This window comes from Rhinopithecus roxellana, chromosome 15, assembly GCF_007565055.1.
Source record: "Rhinopithecus roxellana isolate Shanxi Qingling chromosome 15, ASM756505v1, whole genome shotgun sequence".
Classification (NCBI taxonomy): domain Eukaryota; kingdom Metazoa; phylum Chordata; class Mammalia; order Primates; family Cercopithecidae; genus Rhinopithecus; species Rhinopithecus roxellana.
Genome location: NC_044563.1, coordinates 124,386,207 through 124,412,856, shown reverse-complemented (window position 1 = coordinate 124,412,856; position 26,650 = coordinate 124,386,207). Strand labels below are relative to the sequence as shown.

General features: G+C 40.7%; 1 protein-coding gene across 1 annotated transcript in view; it reads right to left on the bottom strand.

Moving 5' to 3' along the window:
- The window catches only part of CUL5 (cullin 5), a 102,871-nt gene that overhangs the window by 69,547 nt on the left and 6,674 nt on the right, over positions 1 to 26,650 (bottom strand). The window contains 1 exon segment of the mRNA XM_010360851.2: positions 6,139 to 6,248. Within this exon segment, the coding sequence (XP_010359153.1) occupies positions 6,139 to 6,248 (110 nt within the window).

The window sequence follows — 26,650 nt, the reverse complement described above, 5'->3', positions numbered from 1 at the left end:
ATTAACATGACCTAAATAGGGCTAAAATTTACAAGCGTGTTAATTATTGTCAGTCTTGGTGATAAACAGGAATCCCTTTACCTAAAAGGACTATACATTGAACTGCTTTAAGTACTCCAAGGAGATGAAAGATCTTTTTTTTTTTTTGTGAGATGGAGTTTTGCTCTTGTTTCCCAGGCTGGAGTGGAATGGCACAATCTTGGCTCACTGCAACCTCCGCCTCCTGGGTCCAAGTGATTCTCCTGCCTCAGCCTCCTGAGTAGCTGGGATTACTAGGGTCCACCACCACACTCAGGTAATTTTTGTATTTTTAGTAGACATGTTGGCCAGGCTAGTCTTGAACTCCTGACCACAGGTTATCTACGCACCTCGGCCTCCCAAAGTGCTGGGATTACAGGTGTGAGCCACCACGCCCGGCCAAAAGATCTTTAAAAACAACGTGCTAGGCCGGGCGCGGTGGCTCAAGCCTGTAATCCCAGCACTTTGGGAGGCTGAGACAGGCGGATCACGAGGTCAGGAGATCAACACCATTCTGGCTGACACGGTGAAACCCCGTCTCTACTAAAAAATACAAAAAACTAGCCGGGAGAGGTGGCGGGCGCCTGTAGTCCCAGCTACTCGGGAGGCTGAGGCAGGAGAATGGCTTGAATCCGGGAGGTGGAGCTTGCAGTGCTGGCCACTGCATTCCAGCCTGTGTGACAGAGAGAGATTCCGTCTCAAAAAAAGAACACACAAAAAAAATGTGTTGAGGCCACTAACTGTAGCAAGTACAAGGTTACTGACAATTTCTACTTTGAAGTCCACTTTAATAGGGAACACCATCACCCTATGCTCCTTTTCTAAGTCAGGAGTACTCAGAGAACAAGCACTATTCTCGATAATAAATCTTATCAACACAGACTGGCAAAAACAACATAACAACAAAAAACCCCACCACACCCAACATATCATTCATAAAATAGTTTACTACTGAATGATTAACAAAAAACATATGTATACATGAATGTAATAAAGCTTTAAAATGCCTCAGCTGTTTCTTACTGAACTTTAATTTCCCAAAGGCCAGAAGTATAAGTTAATTGATAGTATGCAACAAGGTTCTACATCATTTAGGAAATTAGAGCATTTTAAGTGATAGAGAAAATGATTACAACAGCTCAATGTGTACAGCTTATGCAATTATACATCTATAATTCATTGATACGGCATTTTAATAGTGTGTCTGAGACTGCTATCCTAAGAAACACCTGTGTGCAAGTCTGGCCTTTGGCAAGGATGTAGCAATCTGGATTTTTGGGAGGATTCCCATCATTCCTTAATGAGAACATTTTACGTGCCTAAACTATTTACACAAACAGTGTGACTTACGTTGAACACTTCCTTTTCTTCTGCCAGTCTCGAATTTTGGTATGTGCCAGGCATAAGTTGCTTACATGACCAGCCCCCAGTAGAAAGTTTGGGTGCTGAGTCTCTAATTAGCTTCCCTGGTAGACAATATTTTATATGTGTTGTCACTGTCAGTGCTGGAGGAATTAAGCTTAATGTGTGACTCCTCTGCGAGAAGACATTTGGAAGTTTGTATTTCGTTTCCCCTGGACTTTGGCACATGCACTTTTTCCTTGTTGATTTTGCTTTGCTTCCCACTGTAATAAATCATAGCCACGAATACAACTACATAGCGAGTCCTATGAATACTTCCAGCAATCACTGAGCCTAGGGGTGACCTTGGGATTGCCAACACAGCTGGTGTGAGAAGTTGGACTCGTGAAGAGAGAAGAAGCAGTAGGATGACAAACATCTGCTGCTTCAGTGGCTATAAAATCATTCATAGTATGAAACAGCAGTTGAGTTTCTGTCTTTTGTGACAGGTAAAAATTACCTATGAAATTTGAAAATGATAGCTCTAACACCAGGAGAATTGGCTACCTCATTCCCCTGGCAGTTTCTGGCCATGCTGACTAAAGTGAAGGGAGAAAAAAACAGAGCCTGGATGATGTCTCTGTTGGATTTTTTTTTTTTCTTGCCTCCAGGTGGAAAGAGGCCCAAAAGTTCCCAAAGGTGAGTTTGGGTGGACTAAAAATGTTAAAAGTTTGTATGCTCTCTCCTCCAAATAGGAAAAAAATAATAGCAAAATCAGAGCCCAGTGCTGGAGCAAAGCTTTAGATAAACTATGGGAGAAACAGGAGTGGGGAGAGTGAACCACTCCAGCTGTCTCTTCAGCCTAGCTGCTGCTGCTGCAGTCCCTCCCTACACCTTGCATGCCAGTCAGGATCTCCCAGTAGCTGTAATGTTACTCTTATAAACACTGAATTTACTGCTGACGGTTGATTAAATTTAAAATAAGGAATAAGGATGGCCAGGCACGTTGGCTCACACCTGTAATCCCAACACTTTCAGAGGCCGAGGTAGTCAGATAACTTTGAGGTCAAGAGTTCGAGACTATCCTAGCCAACATGGTGAAACCCTATCTCTACTAAAAATACAAAAAGTAGCCTGGTGCAGTGGTGGGTACCTGTAGCCCCAGCTACTCAAGAGGCAAGGCAGGAGTATCACTTGAACCTGGGAGTCGGAGGTTGCAGTGAGCTGAGATTGTGCCACTGCAATCCAGCCTGGGAAAAAGAGCAAGACTCCGTCTCAATAAACAAACAAATAAATTTAAAATAAGGGAAAAACGTGGTGGGGGGTTAAGAGATGACTTTGTACTTTGCAGCTACTGCATCTAGATGTATAATCAAAACTGACATAAGATGTAATATGCTGCTAGTCATTTCACAAATGCTAGAGGGATTGTCCCAATCAGGAAAAGTTAGTGAGACAAAACTTCTTGCTTTTTTCTGCTGAAGGGACTGGAATTTAAACTCTGTGAGTATTGGGAACAGAATAAGTTTCCACAATGGATATTTACTATGACTTTTTAAACTACTGATGCCCCGGGAAAAAGAGAGACAACATGAAAACAAAGGAAATCTCCAGATGAAGGAAATACACTTTTGGAATTTTAAATGCAGTTTTTCATTGTTATTGAATTCTTGTAAAATTAGATGTCTGACCCTTAGAAGCTGATGATTTTCCAGCCGTATGTGCATATTTTTGGGCAGATCAAGTTGGATCCTAAGACAAGGTAAAAAGGACTTAGGACAGTCTTGCTGATCACTTGGACTTGAAATATGACTGCGAGCCTGCAGTATCTTGGCTTTGCTCCTGCCAAAGACAAGACACTAACTGTTTTTGGAATCCTGAAATCACAGATCTCAATTACCTGGATCTGATGCTAGGCTGAAACCTGACACTGCTACCGGGCTATTTCAACCTCAACATGAGCTGTGCTGAACCAAAAGCAGGCATATACTCAATAAACAGGACTTTGCCTCAATTTTTTTTTTTTTTTTGAGACAAGGTCTCGCTCTGTCACCCAGCCTGGAGTGCAGTGGCACAGTCACAGCTTGCTGCAGCCTCAATGCAGCAAGCAATCTGCTTGAAGACTCAAGCAATCCTCCCACCTCAGCTCCCAATTAGATGGGACTACAGGCGTGTGTCACCACACCCAGATTTTTTTTTTTTTTTTTAAGAGACAGGGTCTCAATATGTTGCCCAGGCTGGTCTTGAACTCCTGGGCTCGAGCGATCATCCTGTCTTGGCCTCCCAAAGTCCTGGGATTATAGGTGTAAGCCACTTTGGCCATCAAAGATTACTGAAGACTTAAAAGATATTCTTCTGTGGAGCCAGAAACCATGAAAAAACATCATGGATTCTGGCTGGACCACCTCAGCCACTCACAGACACCCAAAGAAAAAGGCTTATTCTCTGATGGGACTATGCAAAATGAAGCTGCTGATTGGTCTTATATATCTGATATGGAGACTAACAGTATTCCCAACTGGTAGTTCCTACCAAAAGCTGTAGTTGGCAGAGGGCACATCACAACGAGTGTAGCCCCTTCGCCCACTTCTTACAGATTAGATTTTGAGCCCTTCTTGAGATGTCTCACTGCTACTGACTTCTGTTTGCCTTTCTGGATTGGTTGCAGTTTGCAGCAATAGATTTAATAACCTGACTCTATTTCTCTCTTTCCTGTCACCCCTCCTGGTACACACACACCTTAGTAAGTCAGTCTGGTTACTAAATGCAGCTGTCCCCAGAAACGAACTGATATTTTCTAGGCTACCCACTAGATATATGATCAGGACAAAAGGGAGATAGCATAAGCCCATTTTGAAAAGTTTTAAAAATTCAGGATTTCATCCTGACCATTTCCTAAATATCATATGTCTTTTAATTAAGTTGTATACAAATGTTTTTAGTAAAAAAACTTTTGTCCCTCATGCAGATCTGGATGATGGAGAAGACATGAAATTTTCATTACTGAAAGGGATACACTGATTTTATAAGGAAGAAAAAACAAAACCTAGCATCTGGGAAGGGACAGTGGAGGAGGAGGAGATTAATGATTTTTGCTTCTCACAACTATTCCTGAAAGCTTTCCCCCTTTTCCTAAAGGAAATCTCTTAGGGTTGCCTTTCCAAGATGCCACGAGTCCTTTTAATTCAAACTGGTTAACTTACAATCACACCTAACAGCACCAACTATGAGATGGCAAGGAACAGCCTCAGCTTCTGAACTTTCCATGTAGAGCACCTCCTGTTTGGAACTAACTGCCTTCAGGCAGTCCATCTGAAACCAAGGCCTGAACTGAATTATAAATCAACTACACTGAATTGGGAACCCCAGAATATAAGGTCCCATGGTGGGAGGCCACAGCGGGAGCCTTGTTAACCTGTACTACCTGACTAATATCTTGCTTGGGGTATCTTAACACTTTTAAACTTTTTGTTTCTAGAACTACATGTGCCCTCTGGGATTATATTTGTTAGTGTATGTACCCTAGCATGGCACTGTCTCAATCCTGGAAGGTTTTCAGGTCCGCTTCAACTTACTGCCCTGAGTTATACTGTGCCTGAGTTGACAATTGTGCCTGAGTTGACCATGTTAAAAAAAGGCCTATAAAGAACTGAAAGAGAAAGCCACATGGTTTTTTAAGATAAACTTTATGATTAATGGAGTTTAACTGGCTAAATCCAGGACCTCTAAAAAGGGATAACTCGCCAGGCATGGTAGCTCATGCCTATAATCCCAGCACTTTGGGAGGCCAAGGTGGGCAGATCACCTGAGGTCAGGAGTTTAAGATTAGCCTGGATAACATGGAGAAACCTTGACTCTACTAAAAATACAAAAACTGGCCAGGCATGGTGGTGCACACTTGTAATCCCAGCTACTCAGGAGGCGGAGGCACGAGAATCACTTGAACCCTGGAGGCAGAAGTTGCAGTGAGCCAAGATGGCGCCCCTGCAATCCAGCCTAGGCAACAAAGCAAGACTCCATCTCAAAAAAAAAAAAAAAAAGGGTTGGAGGCAACTGAGACCAATACTACAGGTTGGTCTTGCCCTGCTACATGGGGGAATGCTGACATAATTCTACTGTAAAGACAATTTGGCCAATGGCACAAAGTTAAACCAGCACCCGAGACTGCATCCCCTAGAAATGCCTGCTTGTAAGATTAGCCCTTGGCTGGCATCTGAGAATTTGAATGGTCAACAGTTTCCTACACTTAAATAAAACTTTCCTGAAATAACAGTGGCTCACTGTACCTAAACTGCTTATATAAACATTATGGTTTACACTGATTTTGGAACATGTTGAAAGAGACTGCCTATGTGACCAGCCCTATAAAAACCCTGAGTACCAAGTCTCCAGTAAGCTTCTCTGGTAGACAACATATCACACACTGTCCATCATTGCTGGAAAAATTAAGTGTGTCCTGTGTGACTCCCCTCTGCGAAAGGACTCTTCTTGGAAGCTTGTGTTTGTTTTTTCCTGCACTTCACCCCATGTACCTTTTCCCTTTGCTGATTTTGCTTTGGATCCTTTCACCGTAAAGACTCATAGCTGCGAGTATGATTGTATGTTTGGTCCTGTGAGCCCCCTAGCAAATCATCATACCTGGGAGAGGTTTTGGAGACCCTCAGCATAACTAGTAATACTATTTAATAGGTAAACAGAACAACCTAGAGTTACACATTCCATTTGGGTATGAAAAGACATCACCAAAATTTACTTTATGTTAGCAAACTGGGTACTTACGAAAACAGATCAAACCACTGCTGTTTTGTAACAGATTCCTGGCGTAAAAGCTTCAAAACAATCGGGCGCATAAAATCCCATTTGTCTTCAAACTGAAGAGAACCTTTATTCTTGGGGGGGGAAAAAAAGATAAAAGGGAGTTTAATTTAAATGCAGTTAAATAAAAAGTATCCTGTAATTTTTATGAGACAGCTAGAGAAATGAAGGGCTCAAATTTAAATGAACCAGTTTTCCATAATGGAATCCCTACAGGCTTAATCTGTTATTGAGGAATCACAGGAAGACAATCATAAAAGAGAAAAATTAATTGCACAAACGTGTTTAGTGAAGAATTTGGCCTTGTCCAAAGAGACAGTTTGGTCTTTCCTCTTGGCTTCTAGTAGATAATCTCTGGACACTTAGAAAGTTACATCTAAAAAGTGTGTCTTTGTCTGGGAGGCCTTGGGTCATACTGGATAGGCTAATAATGCAATTCAGGGAGGGGACTGTTCACACCTATATAATCCTAGGTGGAGGCTGACCAATCGGAAAGACGAACAATGTAACTTGAGATAGGGGTCTGGACTCACATAGGGTCAGTCAACATGGAGACTGAAATCCCTGTGAGCAATCAATCAACCACACCTATGTGAATAACCTCCATAAAAACTCAACAGTAAAGGTTGGGTAAGCTTCCCTATTTAGTGGTACTCATGCATACTGTCACACATTGATGCCGGGAGAGAAATGTGTCCTGACCACATGGGGAGAGAGCAAGATAAGCTCTGTATTTGGAACTCTCCTAAACTCTGCCCTATGAGTCTCTTCCTTTGGCTGATCTTATCCAAATCCTTTCCCTATAACAAATCGTAACTATGGGTACAACAGCTTTCACTAAACGCTATGAGCCTTTCTAATGAATTATCAAACCTGAGAGTGGTTTTGGGAATCCCCTAAACTTACAGTTGGTGTCAGAAGTGACAGTGGTCTTATATGGAGCCTGTATGGTCTCTTTTTGTAGTTGTCCTAAACTCTTCCCAAAAAGTATATTGGAAATCTATATAAACTCTGAAAACTGAGGAGAAAAAAAAAAACAGAAAAATCCCCATCTCCTTTTATAATGCTAACAAAAAACCCTGACACTGAACTGTTGAGAAAAGCATAAGAAATGGAAAGTCTAGGCCAATCTTACCAGAGAAGAAAGACGCAAAAATCTAAATAAATATTATCAAATCAAACAAGCGGCATATCAAAACAATCAGACCTCATAATCATACAGTTTCTCTCTGGAATGTTAAAACTAGGGCAATATTAGGAAAAAAATAATCAATTACATTACCAAAAACAAAGGGACAGAGAGACCCCATATGTGTTAGTCATTAGTTTAGTACTCCTTTTCAAGTTAAGTGTGACCATGTGATTTGTTTTTTGTTTGTTTTTGAGACAGGGTCTTGCTCTGTCACCCAGGCTGGAGTGCAGTGGAATGATCATAGCTAACTGTAGCCTTGACCCCCTCGGCTCAAGCAATTCTCCTGCCTCAGCCTCCCAAGTAGCTGGGACTACACGTGCGCACTCACCTCGGTCTCCCAAAATGCTGAGGTTATGGGAGTGAGCCATGAACTAGGACCATCTGATTTATTTTGGCCAATAAATTTCAACAAAAGTCATTCATTTTCCTTTTTTTTTTTAACTTTTAAGTTTAGGGGTACATGTGTAGGATTTGCAGGTTTGTTACAAAGGTAAACTTGTGTCATGGATTTGTTGTACAGATTATTTCATTACCTAGGATTAAGTGATTATTTTTCCTGATCCTCTCCCTCCTCCCACCCTTCACCCTCTGGTAGGCCCTAGTGTGTGTTGTTTCCTCTATGTATCCATGTGTTCTCATCATTTAGCTCCCACTTATAAGCGAGAACATGCAGTATTTGGTCTTCTGTTCCTGCCATTAGTTTGGTAAGGAAAATGGCCTCCAGTTCCATCCATGTCCCTGCAAAGGACATTATCTCGTTTTTTTTAATGGTTGTATACTATTCGATGGTGTGTATGTACCACATTTTCTTTATCCAGTCTATCACTGATGGGTATTGGAGGTGATTTCATGTCTTTGTTAGAGTGAATAGTACTGTGATGAACATATGTGTACATGTGTCTTTATACTACAGCACTGCAGTAACCAAAAAACAGCATGGTACTGATACAAGAACATATACATAGACTAATGGAACAGAATACAGCCCAGAAATAAGACCATACACCTATAACTATCTGATCTTCAACAAACCTGACAAAAGCAACAGAGAAAGGACTCCCTATTCAATAAATGGTGCTGGGATAACTGGCTAGCCATATGTAGAAAAGTAAAACCAGATACCTTTCTTATACCACATGCAAAAATTAACTCAAGATGGATTAAAGACTTAAATGTAAAACCTAATTTTCTAGTACACCAGCATCAAACACCCTATGAAACTCATGACTGTCTTTTTTTTTTTTTTTTTGAGAGAGAGAGTCTCGTTCTGTTGCCCAGGCTGGAGTGTAGTGGCATAATCTTGGCTCACTATAGCCTCTGCCTCCCAGGGTCAGGTAATTTTGATGCCTCAGCCTCCGAGCGGCTGGGATTAGACATGCACCACCACACCTGGCTAATTTTTGTATTTTTAGTAGAGACGAGGTTTCGCCATGTTGGTCAGGCTGGTCTCGAACTCCTGGATTCATGTGATCCGCCCTCCTCAGCCTTCCCAAGCGCTAGAACTACAAGTATGAGTCACTACGCCTGGACTCATGATTATTTTTCAATTATACAAATCTGTTGAGGATATTGCTCAGGTTAAGAATCTGAGATGCATATAGTGATTGTGTGGAATATGCAAACTCCCTGAAATTATAACACTGAAACAGTTTCTCAACGTATGATCTGACAACAACCTACATGAAAATCATCTGAGGTGGTGATTACACATATAGATTCCTAAAACCTATCTCAGGCCTATTGGATCAGAATCTCTTGAAGTTGGTCCACAATCTGCATGTTTATCAAATTCATGATAAAAATGTTAGATGGTCTATGACCCAAACTACGTTAAAAACCACACATTTACATCATACTCTTACAAATGCTGCTTATATTCACGAACATAGTTCATCCTGAAAGTTAATATACTGTCTTGTTCCAGGCGCCTGCTTCTATCACACTGTATTCTTTTTTTTTTTTTTTTGAGACAGAGTTTCGCTCTTGTTGCCCAGGCTGGAGCGTAGTGGCGTGATCTAAACTCACCGCAACCTCCACTTCCCGGGTTCAAGCGATTCTCCTCCTCAGCCTCCCAAGTAACTTTACAGGCATGCACCACCACGCCTGGCTAATTTTGTATTTTTAGTAGAGACAGGGTTTCTCCATGTTGATCAGGCTGGTCTCAAACTCCCAACCTCAGGTGATCCACCCACATCGGCCTCCCAAAGTGCTAGGATTACAGGTGTGAGCCACTGCACCCAGACACTGTATTCTTATTATAAGGACCCATCGGAGATATCCACTAAAAACTTAGTACTGGTATTAGCTATGCTTCTTTCCTGAACAGCTAGTTTCTTTTTACCTTATGGACTTAAATGAATCATGTAAGTAACTTCACTCTCCTCTTAGTGTTGGCTACTGGGAAATTCAGAGTCAGAATTATGATCCTGTGGCATATACTTTGTACACTAACTCTATGCCTGGCCTCACATTACTTTTTCTACTTTTTATTATTTTCCTGTAACCCTCATTTTCTTCTTTTATTCTTCCCTACGAGGAAAAGGTGTGCAAATAAACAAACATGAAAGAACCATGGAAAGAACACACTTTTCTTGACTAACGTGGAGAAACAGAATACTCTCTTCATAAGAGGACACTTTCTAATTTCAACTAAGTCTACTTCCACAAGCACTTTTGTTAATTTTAATTATAAAATTAAACATAGTGCAAGTCCTGCAATTAAAAATAAAAAACGGTGCAGAGGACCACAGTAGAAAGATACTAGAGATAAATTAAACACTGGTTAGGCTCTGAAGTCTCCTAATAGACATTGTTAAGTACCAGGAAACATATTTTTGCTCTCCCTTTTGACGGAACACATAATAAATTCTTTCCTCTAATACTCAATTTTAAAAGGAATTTAATAATTAAATGTTTTCTATTAAACTTTTATAATAGATTCCAAAAATGATGCTCAAGTAGTTCTTTGACCTATTCTCTATTAATCTGAAGAGCATATCATTAAATCATAACTAAGCGGTGGGACACCAAATCCAATATCTACAAAAGAGAATGCCTTATTAATAAGAAAGGAATCTTCAGACTATGAACCTCGATTTACATACATTTTCACTGACTGACTGAAGGCTGCCTCATCTCTATTAACTTGCTACAAAGTTTCTTGAATTCCTTCATTATTATTCAGAATAGCAAACAGGCTGGACTCAACAGTTGCTAGCACGTCTAGAATTCTCCCATTCACTGGCTCTTTAGAGAACTTCAACATTTGCCATACTCCTGCCCCTCTATCCTTCACTCCTTACAGCACAACTAATCCCCTCATAAGCACTCTTCTCACACAGATGGGCCGCAGTAAGTCAACAGGGAGTTGGCAATAGGGGAATATCTGGAAAAAAGAGTATTCTAGGCAGAGAAAGCAGCCAATGCAAAGAACATTAAGGTAGAAGCATGCTTAATATATTCAAGGTAGAGCAAAGTAAAGAAAGCGGAGAGAGCAGATAAGGTCATAGGAGTAACTCAGCTTACTGGATATTACTGAGCTGGATCTTGTAGGACCCTGAAGGCCATTATAAAGCCTTTGGTTTCTACTATAAGTAAGATGAAGAGCCATTAAAAGACTCTGAGCAAGAAGTGTCATCATCTCTTTTTTTTTTTTGAGACGGAGTCTCATTCTATTGCCCAGGCTGGAGTGCAATGACGTGATCTCGGCTCACTGCAACCTCTGCCTACTGGGTTTGAGCAATTCTCCTGCCTCAGCCTCCTGAGTAGCTGGGATTACAGGTGCGCACCACCACACTCAGTTAATTTTTGTATTTTAGTAGAGACAAGGTTTCACAACATTGGCCAGGCTGGTCTCGAACTCCTGACCTCGTGATCCGCCCACCTCAGCCTCCCAAAGTGCTGGGATTACATGCGTGATCTACCACGCCTGGCCTGAAGTGTCATAATCTTATTTACATTTTAAAATCTCCCTCATTACTATGTTGAGAATGCACTATAAGGGGGCAAGGGTTAAAACTGGGTGTAGGATTAGAAAGCACTGATGGTGACCTGGACTGAGGTGATAGCAATGGAGGTATGAGAAGTGGCTCGATTTTAGATGCCCAAGAGGTAGGCATGAGATACGAGAAAATGGAGTAAAGCATGACTTTAAGGCTTTTGTCCAATAAGTGTGGCACTACCATCAACTAGAATAAAAGAAGATTTGACAGGCTTATGACAAAAGCTTGTGAGACTGGTTTTAGATGTATTACATTTAACATATCTATTAGACATTCATGTGAAAATGTTGAATAGACAGTTCAATATGGAAATTTAGAATTTAAAAGGCCTATCAGAAAATAAAAACTTGAAGTCATCAGAATACAGATGGTTTTTTTTTTTTTTTTTTTTTGAGACGGAGTCTTGCTCTGTTTCCCGGGCTGGAGTGCAGTGGCCGGATCTCAGCTCACTGCAAGCTCCGCCTCCCGGGTTCCCGCCATTCTCCTGCCTCAGCCTCCCGAGTAGCTGGGACTATAGGCGCCCGCCACCTCGCCCGGCTAGTTTTTTGTATTTTTTAGTAGAGACGGGGTTTCACCGTGTTAGCCAGGATGGTCTCGATCTCCTGACCTCGTGATTCGCCTGTCTCGGCCTCCCACAGTGCTGGGATTACAGGCTTGAGCCACCACGCCCGGCCACAGATGGGTTTTAAAACCTGTTTTTGGATGAGATCACTGTGAGAGAAGTGATAAAGACAGAGACCCAAGCTGTGAGTTCTTAGGTATCCAACATCAAGAGGTGGAGAGAGGGGTAAGAACTAGCAAAGGAGACAGAAACAGCAACCACAGCACAGGTGGCAAGAAAACCAAAAGTATGGTATTCTGGACAAAAAGTGAATAAAGTATATCGGAAAGAGAGAATAATCAATTTTAAGAAATTCTCCTGACAGAGTAGGTAAGATAACCACTGAAACAGCAATATGGAAATCACTGAGAGTTTGTCCACAGAAGTTTTTGCAGAGTAGTAAGGACAAAACCCAGGTTAGAGTGGAATAAAGAGTGGAATTAAGAGAGAACAAGGAGCCAGGCACAATGGTTCACGCCTGTAATCCCAACACTGGGAGGCCGAGGCGGGCGGATCACTTGAGCCCAGGAGTTCGAGACCAGCCTGGGCAACATGGCAAAACCCTGTCTCTACCAAAAATACAAAAAATTTGGCCGGAAACGGTGACTCGCACCTGTAATCCCAGCACTTTGGGAGGCCGGGGGTGGGTGGATGACTTGAGGTCAGGAGTTCGAGACCAGCCTGACCTACATGGTGAAACTGTGTCTCTACTGAAAATACAAAAACCAGCCAGGTGTGGTGGTGGGCCCTGGTAATTCCAGCTACTTGGGAGGCTGAGGCAGGAGAATTGCTTGAACCTGGGAGGTGGAGGTTGCAGTGAACCGAGATTGTGCCGCTATACTCCAGGCTGGGCAGCAGAGGCAGACTTTGTCTCAAAGGAAAAAAAAAAATTAGCCGGGCATGGTGGCACCTATAATCTCAGCTACTAAGGCTTGGAGGCGGAGGTTGCAGTAAGCCATGATGGCGCCACTGCACTCCAGCCTGGGTAACGGTGAGACCTTATCTCAAAAAATAAATAAGTAAATAAAAACAAAAATAAATAGAGAAGAGGAAAACTAGAAAGAGTACAGACAACTTCCTTCACAATTTTTTCTGTATAAGAGAGCAAAGAATTGGCGTGGTAATTGATAGGGCGAGAGGAAGTAAAAAAATAATAATTTCTTTTTTTTTTTTTTTTGAGACGGAGTCTCGCTCTGTCGTTCAGGCTGGAGTGCAGTGGCGTGATCTCCACTCATTGCAACCTCCGCCTCGTGAGTTCAAGTGATTTTCCTGCCTCAGTCTCCCGAGTAGCTGGGACTACAGGCACCCGCCACCACGCCCAGCCAATTTTTGTATTTTTAGTAGAGACAGGGTTTCACCATATTGGCCAGGCTGGTCTTGAACTCCTGACCTCGTGATCCACCCGCCTCGGCCTCCCAAAGTGCTGGGATTACAAACATGAGCCACCACGCCCAGCCAAAATAATAATTTTTTAAAGCTAGGATACAGTATGATTGTATGCTGATAGGAACGTTCAAGGATATAATGAAATGTTAATGATGTGGGGAAAGGGAGAGAAACTGCTAGTGAATTTAAATTGCACTGGGTAGGCAAGAGGGAATGGGATCTAGTGCGTACGTGGAGGAAGTGACTACAGGCTAAGAGGAGAAGGCAAAAGAATGTCCATGCAGGGGCTGGTACGAGGACAGATGTCGTATGACTGAGAAGTTCATATTTTATTGCTTTAATTTCCCAGTGATGTGGAAATAAGGACAATGTCTGAGAAGATGGGGGAGGAAATGCCAGAATATTGATAGAAAAGATGTGAAAAATACATCTAGGAAAGTGGAAGAACAAGAGACTCTGGAAATGCAGTATGACTGGCCTCACTGTGGTCATGAATTTAAGGTGAAAACAGCATGGCTGTGTCTTTTTGTCCAGTGACATTCAGCTGTCAGGTACTGGCACTGAAAAGTGGAAACAGATTTAACCAGGGTTGAACACTTTTCCCAAGCGGAATAAGACAGGGGCAAGGAAGTGAAAAGTGTATTGAAGAGAATGATTATAATGATTGAGAAGAGAATGTATGTCGGGTAAGGGGGAGAAAATGGACTTCAAGATGAAAAGAGAAAGAGACTTCTGCTTCCAATCATGACAGAATAACAGGAACCAGATTTTCCCTCCTGCCTAAACAACTAGAAAACCAAAAGGCAGGGCAGGACAGTGCTTCCTGAGAAAAGAAAAACAAATGAGGTGAGTGCTACAAATGTCCAAACATACTGCCTAGAAGAGTGTCTCCAGGCCTCATCACAAGGAGGGTAAACCCAAACAGCGGCTGGTGGTTTCACTACGTTTAAGAGACAGAATTCCGAGTTTGAAAAGGCTGAGGTGACTAGAATTCGTGGCACCAAGGGAGCTCTGGATATCTATAGAGAAGGCCCCTGCAGCCTGTGGCTGAGTACTAACCTGTACCTGGGTGTGAGAAAACTATATGAGACGGGGGAAAGAACCATTAGGAAGGAATGGGCAGAACAATCAGCAGAGCGCATACAGGGCCAGAAACAGTTAGTGTTGCCACCAGCCAGAGTGGAAACACTCCTTAAAGTGCCAGGCATTGGGTAGAGTCCACAGAAAGTTACTGAGTCTACAGTGGAGCCAAAGTAGCCCTACTCTGAGTGGTATTCTGGACACACTCTAACAAAACTTAAAGGTAAGCTTCAAAAGGATCAAACTGATTCCAAGCTACCTAACTGAATCACAGCCAAATCCAAAACTATTTAGAGAAAATTTTTAAAATCAGGCCCCTAAAACATATACTCACAGTGTCTGACATCCAGTTAAAAACTACCAAGCATGCAAAGAAACAGCAAAATATAACCTATCACCAAGAGAAAAAAAAAACATCAAAAGAAGCTGACCCAGAAATGACACAGGTGTTACATTCAGTAAACAAGTCAGCTATTATACATATTCTATATGACCAAAAAGGTAGGGGAAGGCATGAACATCACAGAAATAAAATATTTTTAAAATGAATATCAGGTAAGCTGTGGAACATCAAATGACCTAACCTACACATAATTGGAATCTTGATGTAAGGGTATAGCGAATATTTGAAGAAAAATGCAAAAATGTTGTCTAATTTGATGAAAACTATAAACCACAGATATAAGACATTAAACAATAAGTTGGCAGAGTCAGTGAACTGAAGGCTTTAGTAATGGAGGTGGACTGTTGGAATAAAAGCACTAGAGAGAGTCAGAAAGACAGGGTGGTACCAAGTACATCAAGTAGGATGCTTGAAACTGAGATTATGGAAGGATGGAATTTAGCAAAAATCTATCATTTCTATTGTCTTTGTTTAATCATTTCACTGCAAGATTTTCTACTATTTTTTTCACTGCAAATATATGGCATTTCACTAATTGGGGATTATAAAGGCCAACAAATTTTGTACATGTGGTATTTATTGTATAAAATACTTCTTTTGATTTTCCTTACATTTCCATGAACACGAATGGTTTGAATATCTGACATCTGTAAATACATTTTAGTTCAGCATTTGTATCTTCTATTATTTAGCTTCACAATAATCTTCAGTGTAGATGTGTAAACCACTGCATCACTGTGATTATTTTATTTATAATATCTGACTGCTAATTATGTGTTAGGTGCTGTACTGTTCCAAATAGTTTACAAGTATTAATTAATCTTTATAACTATCCTATGTGTTCAGTGATATTATTCCTTTAATATTATTATTATTATTATTATTATTATTATTTTTGAGACAGGATTTTGCTCTGTTGCCTAGGCTAGAGTGCAGTGGCACAATCACAGCTCACTGCATGTTCAAACTCTTGGCCTCAAATGATCAGTAGCCCTCCTGCCTCAGCTTCCCAAACTGCTGGGATTACAGGTATGATCACTGTGCCTGGCCTATTCACATTTTATGCACACTGTACAACCTGAGATTAAGTTAGATTACTTGTCTAAAATTACAGGCAAAATAAGTGGCAGGTCAGGAAATCAAATCCAAGAAATTTAGCTCGGTTAAAGCCACGTTCTTAATTAACTATTCTCTGGTCCTTTCCTGGATAAGGAATGAATGGGCTTCTAATCCATGGGCCAGATCCAGCCCTTGACTTAATTTCGTCAGGCTTATAGAGTAACTACAAAGACCTATGATTATAAAATTTAGTGACAATTATCTAGAAACCATACGGTGGAAACATCACTACGTAAGATACATTTCTTTTCAAACATGGTGTAGGAGGAGGAGGAGGACACTGTTTTCCAATAAGTTAAATATCTCTTTCCACTGAAATAAATTTCATACCACATTCCCTTTAAACTTTTCAGTTCCTTTTATAAAGGAAAAAAATTTCAAACAAATTCTAGCAATACTTGTATTTTTTGAAACCCAAACAAATAATTTTAAGGAAAAAGCAAAAATAATAAAACTGATAAAAGAGTTTAAACTTATTTTGGGGAGCTTGTCATTTATTACATTTATTCATTGAACAAACACCTGAGACTCTACTGTGCACCAGCGCACATAAGTGAAAAGTCCTCAAGCAGCTCTCATTCTAGTATAGTGTTCCTTTAACTGTAGTACACAGACTCCCGAAGGGTCCCAGTACATATTCTTTGTTTTTTTCTTTTTTCAAATACTAACTTGAACCAGACACCCAAGATACATTCTTAAGACTCAATCTGTAAAAAGAATTTTAAAATGTTGTTTTTGTTTTTAAAAATCTAATAAAATATTAATACAAGTAGAAATCTGAACTGCTCATATGACCTTAAAACTAAGCACTAACCATAAAGGGAAAAAAATTTATAAACTGCACTATATTAAAATTAACATTAGCCATTAAAAGACACCATTAAGGGACTGAAAAGGCAGCCCACAGAATGGAGGAGATATTGCCTTTTTTTTTTTTTTCTTTAATACAGAATTTTGTTCATTGCCCAGGCTGGAGTGCAATGGCAAGATCTTGGCTCACCACAACCTCTGCCTCCCTGGTTCAATGATTCTCATTCTCCTGCCTCAGCTTCCTAAGTATCTGGGATTACAGGCATGCGTCGCCATGCCCAGCTAATTTTGCATTTTTAGTAGAGGTGGGGTTTCATCATGTTGGTTAGACTGGTCTCGAACTCCTGACCTCAGGTGATCCACCTGCCTCGGCCTCCCAAAGTGCCAGGATTACAGGCGTGAGCCACCACACCAGGCTAGGAAAGGATATTTCTAATACGTATATCCAAAAAAGGCTCTCATCCAGAATATGTAAAGAACCAAAAAATCCATAAGAAAAGCAAAACAACTCAATTTTATAATTGACTTTTTTTTTAGAGATAGGGTCTTGCTGTCACCTAGGCTGGAGTGCAGTGGCACCATCATTGCTCACTGTAGTCTTGAACCACTGGCTCAGAGAAAGTTAGAAAATTTATATCTCAAAAGCACAGAGCTAAGGCTTCAGGCCTAAATACTGTACCATCATTTGCCCAAACCAAGGAGGGAGGGTGGATTACAGAAGAATAACTTAATTTTTAAAAATGTGTTTGGGTCCTGTGTTAATTGGCTTAGAAAAAAAAAAGTGTTTGGGGTGGGGGTAGGTGTTATCAGCCAGAAATACAAGATGTTATATAGATCTTTCTAGAACATATTATTGCTTAAAAAAATGCACATCCCCCATTGAAATTTAAGTGTGCATTTTCAAGCAATTAGTGCATCTGTAACAATCCCACTTTACTAGGTTATGAATAAAAGAGCAGATATATAATGGTGTAGAAATATAATATTTGGTATCATGTTAAAAAATAAGAATGTTTAAACACAAGAATGTAAACAAAAATAGAAAAATCCACTGGCTTGCAAAATGATTCAAATACAATCATTTTTAAGTAATTCACTTACTTTACAACAAAATAATACAAATGTTGACCTATTGGTTTGCCCTGAAAACACCCAGAAATCCCTACATAACTCTAGGGACAAAAACATACCACATGAAATTATAGAAGCAATATTATGGCAATATTTTAATGATGTCAAATGTTTAAAAGAAAACATTTAAAAGAAAACAGAGCAGCTCATGCATATAATCTCAGCATTTCGGGAGACCAAGGTGGGAGGATCACTTGAGGCCAGGATTTCAAGACCAGCCTGGGCATCATAGCAAGACCCCATCTCTAAGAATGGATGGGTGAATGGATGGATGGATGGATGGATAGACAGACAGACAGATATAGGTAGAGAGAGAGAGAGAGAGAGAGAGAGAGAGCGAGCGATAGATAGATAGAAGGATGGACGGGCATGGTGGGGCACACCTGCAGTCATAGCTACTCCAGAGGCTGAGGCGTGACAACTGCTTGGGCCCAGGAGTTCGAGGCTGCAGTGAGCTATGATCATGCCACTGCATTTCAGACTGAGGAACAAAAGTGAGACCCTATCTCTGAAAAATAAATAAATAACTGGGCGGCGTGGCTCATGCCTGTAATCCCATTACTGCGGGTGGTCAAGGTGGAAGAATCACTTGAGTCCAGGAGTTTGAAACCAGCCTGGGCAACATGGTGAGAACTCATCTCTACAAAAATAACATAACATAACATAAGATAACAATGTATCATAAAATAAAATATTAGCTGGGTGTGGTGGTGGACTACTACTCCAGAGGCTGAGGCAAGAGCACTGCTTAAGTTCAGGAATTCAAGGCTGCAGTGAGCTATGATCATGCCACTGCACTCCAGCCTGAGTGGCAGAGTAAGAAAAATAAAATTTAAAATAAAAATAAAATTGAAAAATAAAACAAAGAAACAAAGAATTTGTTATTATTGCTGTATATCTTGCTACATCTTGCTTATGACAAAGGTTTAAGAAAAGCTAAGGTGAAAAGACAAGCTGAAGGAAAAGCAAGAAATAATGGCATTCACAGAATTAATGGCATTTTTTTTTATCACCTTACTTTTACATGCCCATAACATTTTGAACAACACACAACCACAGGTTAGTTGTTTTAAGATTTGTGAAGTTCCCACCACACTGATTGTGGATTACAGCCATGCGTCACTTAATTCTGAGAAATGCATCGTTAAGCAATTTCATCGTTGTGTGAAAATAACAGCATGTACTTACACAAATCTAATGGTAGAGCCTACTACACACTTAAGCTATATGGTATAGTCTATTATCCTAGGCTACCAACCTATACAGCATGTAACTGTACTGAAGCTGGAGGCAATTAGAACAAAATGGTAAGTATTTGTGTATCTAAACACAGAAAAGGTACAGCAAAAATACAGTATGAAAAATAAAAAATGGTACACCTAAATCGGGCACTCACCATGAACAGAGCCTGCAGGACTGGAAGATGCTCTAGGCGAGTCAGTGAGTGAGTGGTGAATGCATGTGAAGGCCTAGGGCATTACCATATATTACTGTACACTTTATAAACACTTAGGCTATGCTAAATTATACAAAAATGTTTTTCTTCAATAATAAATTAATTTAGGCTTATTGTAACTTTTTAACTTTAAAAACCTTTCCTCTTTTTGGAAAACTTGTTGACTTTTTTATAAATAACACTTATCTTGAAACACAAACACATGGCCTCTAATCCTAGCCCTTTGGGAAGCTGAGGTGCAAGGATCACTTGAGCTCAGGAGTTTGAGACCAGCCTAGGCAACATGGTGAGACCTTGTCTCTATTTTAAGAAAAAGCCAACAAAAAAAATCACAAACACATTATACAGCTGCACAAACATATTTACTTTCTTTACACCCTTATTCTATAAACTTTTCTATTAAAAAAGGTTTTTTATTTTTAAACTTTTTCATTAAAAACTAAGACAGACACACACAGTAGCCTAGGACTCCACAGCGTCAGGATAATCACCACCACTGTCTTCAACCTTCACATCTTGTCCCACTAGAAAGTCTTCAGGAACACTACCCTGAATGGCGCTGTCATCTATGATAACAAGGCCTTCTTCTGGAATGCCTCCTAAATGACCTGACTGAAGCTATTTTACAGTTAACTTTTAAACTTATTAGAGGGTACACACTCTAAAAAAACAATAACAAGTATATAACCGTAAATGTACTACTACAGTTTGGATGTTTGTCCACCAAGTCTCACGTTGAAATTTGATCCCCGATATTGTAAGCGGGCCTAATGAAAAGTGTTGGGTCATGGTGGTGGATCCCTCATGAACAGATTAACGATAGTGGGGGTGGGGGCAGAGTGGTGAGCAGTGAGTTCTCACTCTGTTAGTTCCCTGACAGCTGGTTGTTAAAAAGAGTCTGGTAGCTCTCCCCGCTCTCCTGCTTCCTTTCTTGCCATGTGATCTCTACACACACAGGATCCCCTTCACCTTCTGCCATGAGTAGAAGCAGGCTGAGGACCTCACCAGCCTACAGAACTGTGGGCCAAATAAATCTTTTCTTTATAAATTACCCAGTCTCAGGTATTCCTTTATAGCAACACAAATGGACTAAGATATACATAAATCAGTAACACAGTCATTTATTATTATTAGAACAATAATTTTATCAGCCTATTATCTAAGGATTATGTACTATATACAATTACATGTGCTAGACTTTTATAAGAGTGGCAGCACAATAGGTTCAAGTACACCAGCATCGCCACAGACATAAGTGATATGTTACTGCACTACTACATTACAAACATTGCCAGACAATAGGAAGTTTTTAGCTCCCACTATAATCCTATAAGACCACCATTATATATGTGATCCGTTGTTGACCAAAACATCAATATGCAGTAAATGACTGTATATCCAATTAATGGCACTCTAATAACTTTACCAAAGGAAGCCAGTTGGCATATTTTAGATAATTCATGTAAATTATGAGGTTAGCTATTTGTATATGTGCTGCCGAAGCGAGCACGAGGTTATTTAGCTATTTGAATGTGTGGGTTCCCTTACTGTTTATGAAGCCACTATTGCTCCCAGTTACGTGATTTTAAAACCCCATTTGCCAATTCCCACTATCCAAAAGAATCAAACTACTGTACAGTTGTCCCTTTGTATAGGTGGGGAAATGATTCTAGCACCCACCTCACCCCACCCCACCCCACCCCACCCCTCGGGACACCAAAACCCATAGATGTTCAAGTCCCTGATATAAAATGTCACAGCATTTGCTTATTACCCATGCACATCCTGCCATATACTTTATATCATCTCTAAATTACTTATAATACCTACTATAGTGTAAATGTTATGAAAATAGCTGCTATACTGTATTGTTTAGGGAATTATAAGAAAAAAGATCTGTACATATTCAATACAGATGCAATTTTTTTTCTGAGGTTTTTTTTCAGATTACTGCTATTTATAGATACAGAAACTGAGGCACAGAGATGTTAAGTAACTTGCCCAATATCACACAGCTAGCAAATGGCAGAACCTGGAGACCAACCCAAGCAGTGTGGCTCCAGAGGCTGAGCTCATAACCACTGTTATATTGCAAGTACACTACTTGCATCTATTAGGGATTCATAAAACCTTTCTTATATCAACAAAAGTGAGGTGGCTTAATAAAAATAAATGTGTGCAGGTGCCATACTAAGTGCATATATGTGATGTTTCTCTTTTTTTTTTTTGAGATATAGTCTCACTCTGTCACCCAGGCTGGAGTGCAATGGAGTGATCTCGGCTCACTGCAACCTCTGCCTCCTGGGTTCACGTGATTCTCCTGCCTCAGCCTCCCGAGTAGCTGGGAATACAGGCATGTGCCATCATGCTCAGCTAATTTTTGTCTTTTTTTAGTAGAGATGGGGTTTCACCATGTTGGCCAGGCTGGTCTTGAACTCCTGACCTCAGGTGATCCGCCTGCCTCAGCCTCCCAAAGTGCTGAGATTATAGGCATGAACCATTGCGCCTGGCCTTTTCTGAGTATTTTTAATCTTTGGTTGGTTGAATCCATAGACATGGAACTCATGAATACTGAGGGCTGATTATATATATTTGAATACCAGCAATTCTCACTACTGCAATTTTCACTATGTTCCAGCCACAGCAACCTTTTAAAGATGTTCCTCAAACAGGCCAAGCTCATCACTGCACCTCAAGACCTTTGCCTTAGAATGTAGATCATTCAGGTCTCAGTTCCAATGTTACCTCAGAGATGCCTCCCAAACCAACCTAAGAAAAATGCCCTTCCTCCATTCCTCTCTGCACAACCAGAGACAAAGTCTTGAGATGGTAGAAGAGACACTCTGATTGGCTATGAGACTGAAATTTTAATTTGGAATAACCAGACTTTTAAGAAAAGCCCAGGAAAGCTATGGGATTTGGCTGAAATGTCAACATGTGGCAGAGAAAGAACATTCAACAAAAAACAGTCAAACGCAGTTTTTTGGGGAAAAATTATTTTCTGTTGTAAATAAGTGAGTAAAATAGTGGCTCCACCTTCCGAACACTCTTTCTTTTTTTTTTTTTTTTGAGACAGTGTCTCACTCTGTCGCCCAGGCTAGAGTGCAGTAGCATGAACATTGCTTACTGCAGCCTTGATCTTCTGTGCTCAAGCAATCCTCCTGCCTCAGCCTCCCATGTAGCTGAGACTACAGGCATGTACCAAATGTACCAATATGCCTGGATAATTCTTAAATTTTTTGTAGAGACGAGCTCTTACCATGTTGCCCAGACTGGTCTTGAACTCCTGGGCTCAAGCGATCTTCCCACCTGGGCTCCTCAAAATGCTGAAATTACAGGCGTGAGCCTCCGCATCTGGCTTTGAACATCTTATCATGTTGTTCTCACTACTACCCTAATTACCAGCAAAAACTATGCAAGTGTATTCTTTATGTCTTTAGTGTCAGTATTCATCCATCAGGATATAAGCTCCAAAGTCTAAGAACTTTGTCATATTCACTGACACTTTTTTTTTTTTTGGAGACAGGGTCTTGCTTTGTCGCCCAGTCTGGAGTACAGTGGTGTAATCTCAATTCACTGCAGCCTCAACCTCCTGGGCTCAAGCAAGTCTCCCAACTCAGCCTTCTGAGTAGCTAGAACTACAACTGTACACCACGACCCCCAGGTATTTTTTAAATTTTTTTGTAGAGACGAGTTTCACCATGTTGTTCAGGGTGGTCTAAAACTCCTGGGCTCAGGTAATCCACCCACCTCAACTCCCAAAGTGCTTGGATTACAGGTGTGAGCCACTGTGCCCAGCCTAACTGACATTTAAAATGGTATCCAGTACACCTTAAATGCTCAGATTTTTATGGAATGAACAAACTCCAGTTACACAGATCAATTACCTTTGATACTATTTGTATGTACTCCATGGATATGACCAACTTTTTTTTTAATTTTTATTTTTGTAGAGGTGGTAGGTCTTGCTATGCTGCCCAGTCTAGTCTCCAACTCCTGGCCTCAAGTGATCCTCCTGCCTCAGCTTCCCAAAGTGTTGGGCATGAGCCACTGCATCCAGCCTCTGACCAAAGTTTTAACCTGAGCTGTATCCTGCTTTTTTTGTTGTTGCTGTTTTTTGTTTTTTGTACAAATGGGGTTGCCCAGGCTGGTATCAAACTCCTGGCCTCAAGGAATATTCTCATCTTGGCCTCCCAAATCACTGGGATTACAGGCGTGAGTTACTGCACCCAGCCCTGCTTTCTTTACAGAGCATATCAGGCATCTATTTCCTCCACCTACTAACCAAGGCAGGAGGCAAATGGCTTTTAATGACAACTGGGTTCACCAGGACACTAGGCAAATATTTATTAAGAGAAACCTCAGGTAGGCATTGTAGCTCACGCCTGTAATCCCAGCACTTTGGGAGGATGGGGCAGATTGCTTGAGCCCAGGAAATCCATATCTGGGCAACATGGCAAAACCCTGTCTCAAAAAATTCTTTTGAATGAGCTGGGCATGATGGTGTTGCACCTGTGGGAGGATGAGGTGGGAGGAACACCTGAGCCTGAGGAGGTCAAGGCTGCAGGGAGCTAATTGCACCACTGTACTCCAGACTGGGGGACAGAGTGAGACCCTGTCTCAACAGAAAAGGAAAAGAAAAAGAAAAAGAAAAGAGAAAAGGAAAGAAAAACCTCTCTGGCTGACTGGCTCTTTTGCTCATACCTGTAATCCCAGCACTTTGGGAGGCCTATACAGGAAGATCCCTGGAGCTCAGGAGTAGAGACCAGTCTGGGCAATATGGTGAGATCCCATCCCTATAAAAAATTAGCCAGGCCTAGTGTGGTATGTGCCCGTAGTTTCAGCCACTCAGGAAGCTGAAGTGGGAGGATCGCTTGAGCCTGGGAGATGAAGACTGAAGTGAGCCATGATCATGCCACGGCACTCCAGTTTGTGTGAGAGTTAAACCTCCTCTCAAAAAAAACAAAAACAAAAACAAAACCTCTCTTTTTACTAGAAAGATGCCTAGTATCCTCTTTCTACCTTCCAGCAGTCTAACATTCCCCTCCTCTAATCCACTGAAAAATGACTGATCAAAATTTATCCTGAGCTGCCACTTCCTTTTAGAAGTTTTATTTAACATACATCACCTCCAGATTATGGTAATTGTTCAATCATTTATTTTCATAGAACATGAAAGATTCTACCATTTACATGTATCATAAAGTTTTACAGTTACTGATTAGTCCACTATTCCCTCTCCCATTCCTTCCCATGACCAACAGAGACACCCCTGAAATTCGTTTTCTCCCTAGGCTGTGTCAAATGCAACCACCTCTCTAGGACAGTACACTGAAGTAGGGGAAGGCCGCTCTAAGGTTCATGTCCCTCTTAGATGTGCCTTTCAAGAGGGCAATTTCTATCAACCCAATGAAAAACTGACAAGTTCTTAATGAGGTTCTCATTTATACTTAACTAGACATATTAAAAAGAATTCTCTGGTTATATATCTTAACCAAATTCACCAACAATATTCAAATCTTTGTATCACATCCATATTCCTCGCCAAACATGATCCTGACTCTGTGCTTTCACACTGGCTGTTCCTTCTAGAAGGAACTCTTCTAAATATGTACATGACTTGCTCCCTTGCTTCATTCTGGTCTTACCTCAAATACCATCTCCTCAGAGGCATTCCCTCACTATCTTATCAAAAATAAGCCAGATGCAGTGGCTCACGCCTATAATCCCAGCACTTTGGGAGGCTGAGGCAGGCAGATCACTTGAGGTCAGGTGTTCAAAACTAGCCTGGCCAATATGGTGAAACTCCTGTCTCTACTACAACTGCAAAAATTAGCTGAGCTTGGTGGTGGGCACCTGTAATCCCAGCTACTCGGGAGGCTGAGACAGGAAAATTGCCTGAACCCAGTAGGTGGAGGTTGCAGTGAGCCAAGATCATGCCATTGCACTCCAGCCTGGGCAAGCGAGCAAGACCCTGTCTCAAAATAAATAAATAAATAAATAAAATAATAATAATAATAATAATAGTACTGAGCACTCTACTCTCTCCTTTACCCTGGTTGTTTTTCTTCATAGTACCTATCACAACTTGAGCTACAGTATGTATTTAACTGTTTATGTTTATTGTCTCTCTTCCCAACAAAAATGTAAATTACACAAGGGCAGGAGCTGTCTGCCTAGTTCATCCTTTTCTACATAGAATTAGGAAATATTAAATTCTTGTTCAGTGAATAAATTTATTTCCCATAGACTTAATTATTCCTGGTATGGTTATGGTTTCAATGAACAAGATGTCACTGGCACAAATGCCCCTCATCCATGGCCATCTCACAAGCAGAGTATAAATACACTGAAAATGGAAGTAATAACTTTTATGTGTAAAAGCCAAAAATAGATTGACGGCTTGAGAGTACCTCTGCTCACATATTTTTCAAATATTCCTCAGTAACTATAGAACTTTATTTCAAACCCCCTTGCCTAGCACTGAAGGCCCTTTATAATCTGACCCGACTTCCCTTTTACTCCTATCCCTCTTGTTGTTTCCCTGTATTCTGGGTTTCTATGCTGCAACAATCCCAAGGAACACTATTCATACAGAATATCTAACACAACATGCAGCCCTCCTTACACTGCAGCCAAACTGATCTAGCCTAGATTCCTGCCAAATTTTCTCCTAATTACCACCTACAAAAAGTTTACCCATTATTCAAAATCCAGCTCCAACACTTTCTTCATAAAATTTTCACTGATCATCCCACCAGAAATTATTTCCTCAATCTGTGAGGGAGCATAGAGCAATTGGTAACACATCTGAAACCTTTGCCTTACAGTAAATCATTAGTAACTTTTAATCTCCTTCAGTACATGGCAAATTCCCAAAGAGCATGGACATTGTTCTATATATCTTTGCATTCTCCATGGTGCCTTGCACACGGGTGTCAATAAAGTTATTTTAATAATGAATAAATTCTACAGACACTTTTTATTGTTGTTGTTTTATAGAAACAGGGTCTTGCTATATTGCCCAGGTTGGCCTCAAGTAATCCTCTCACCTCATCCTCCCAAGGTGCTGGGATTACAGGCATGAGCCACCACACCTGGCCTCTATACACACTCTGAATCACTGCTTTACATTTCCATTTTCTTTCCTCTTAAAGGATAAACAAAACTTCCACTGAGAGAAGAGAAGTAGTATGAATCATATTTCAGTTTAATGTTTGATTTCTCTTGTGGTTCGGTTATACACTACTGCCTTCTTGTGACTCCATCTCACTAGATCCAATTAGAAAGGGACAGA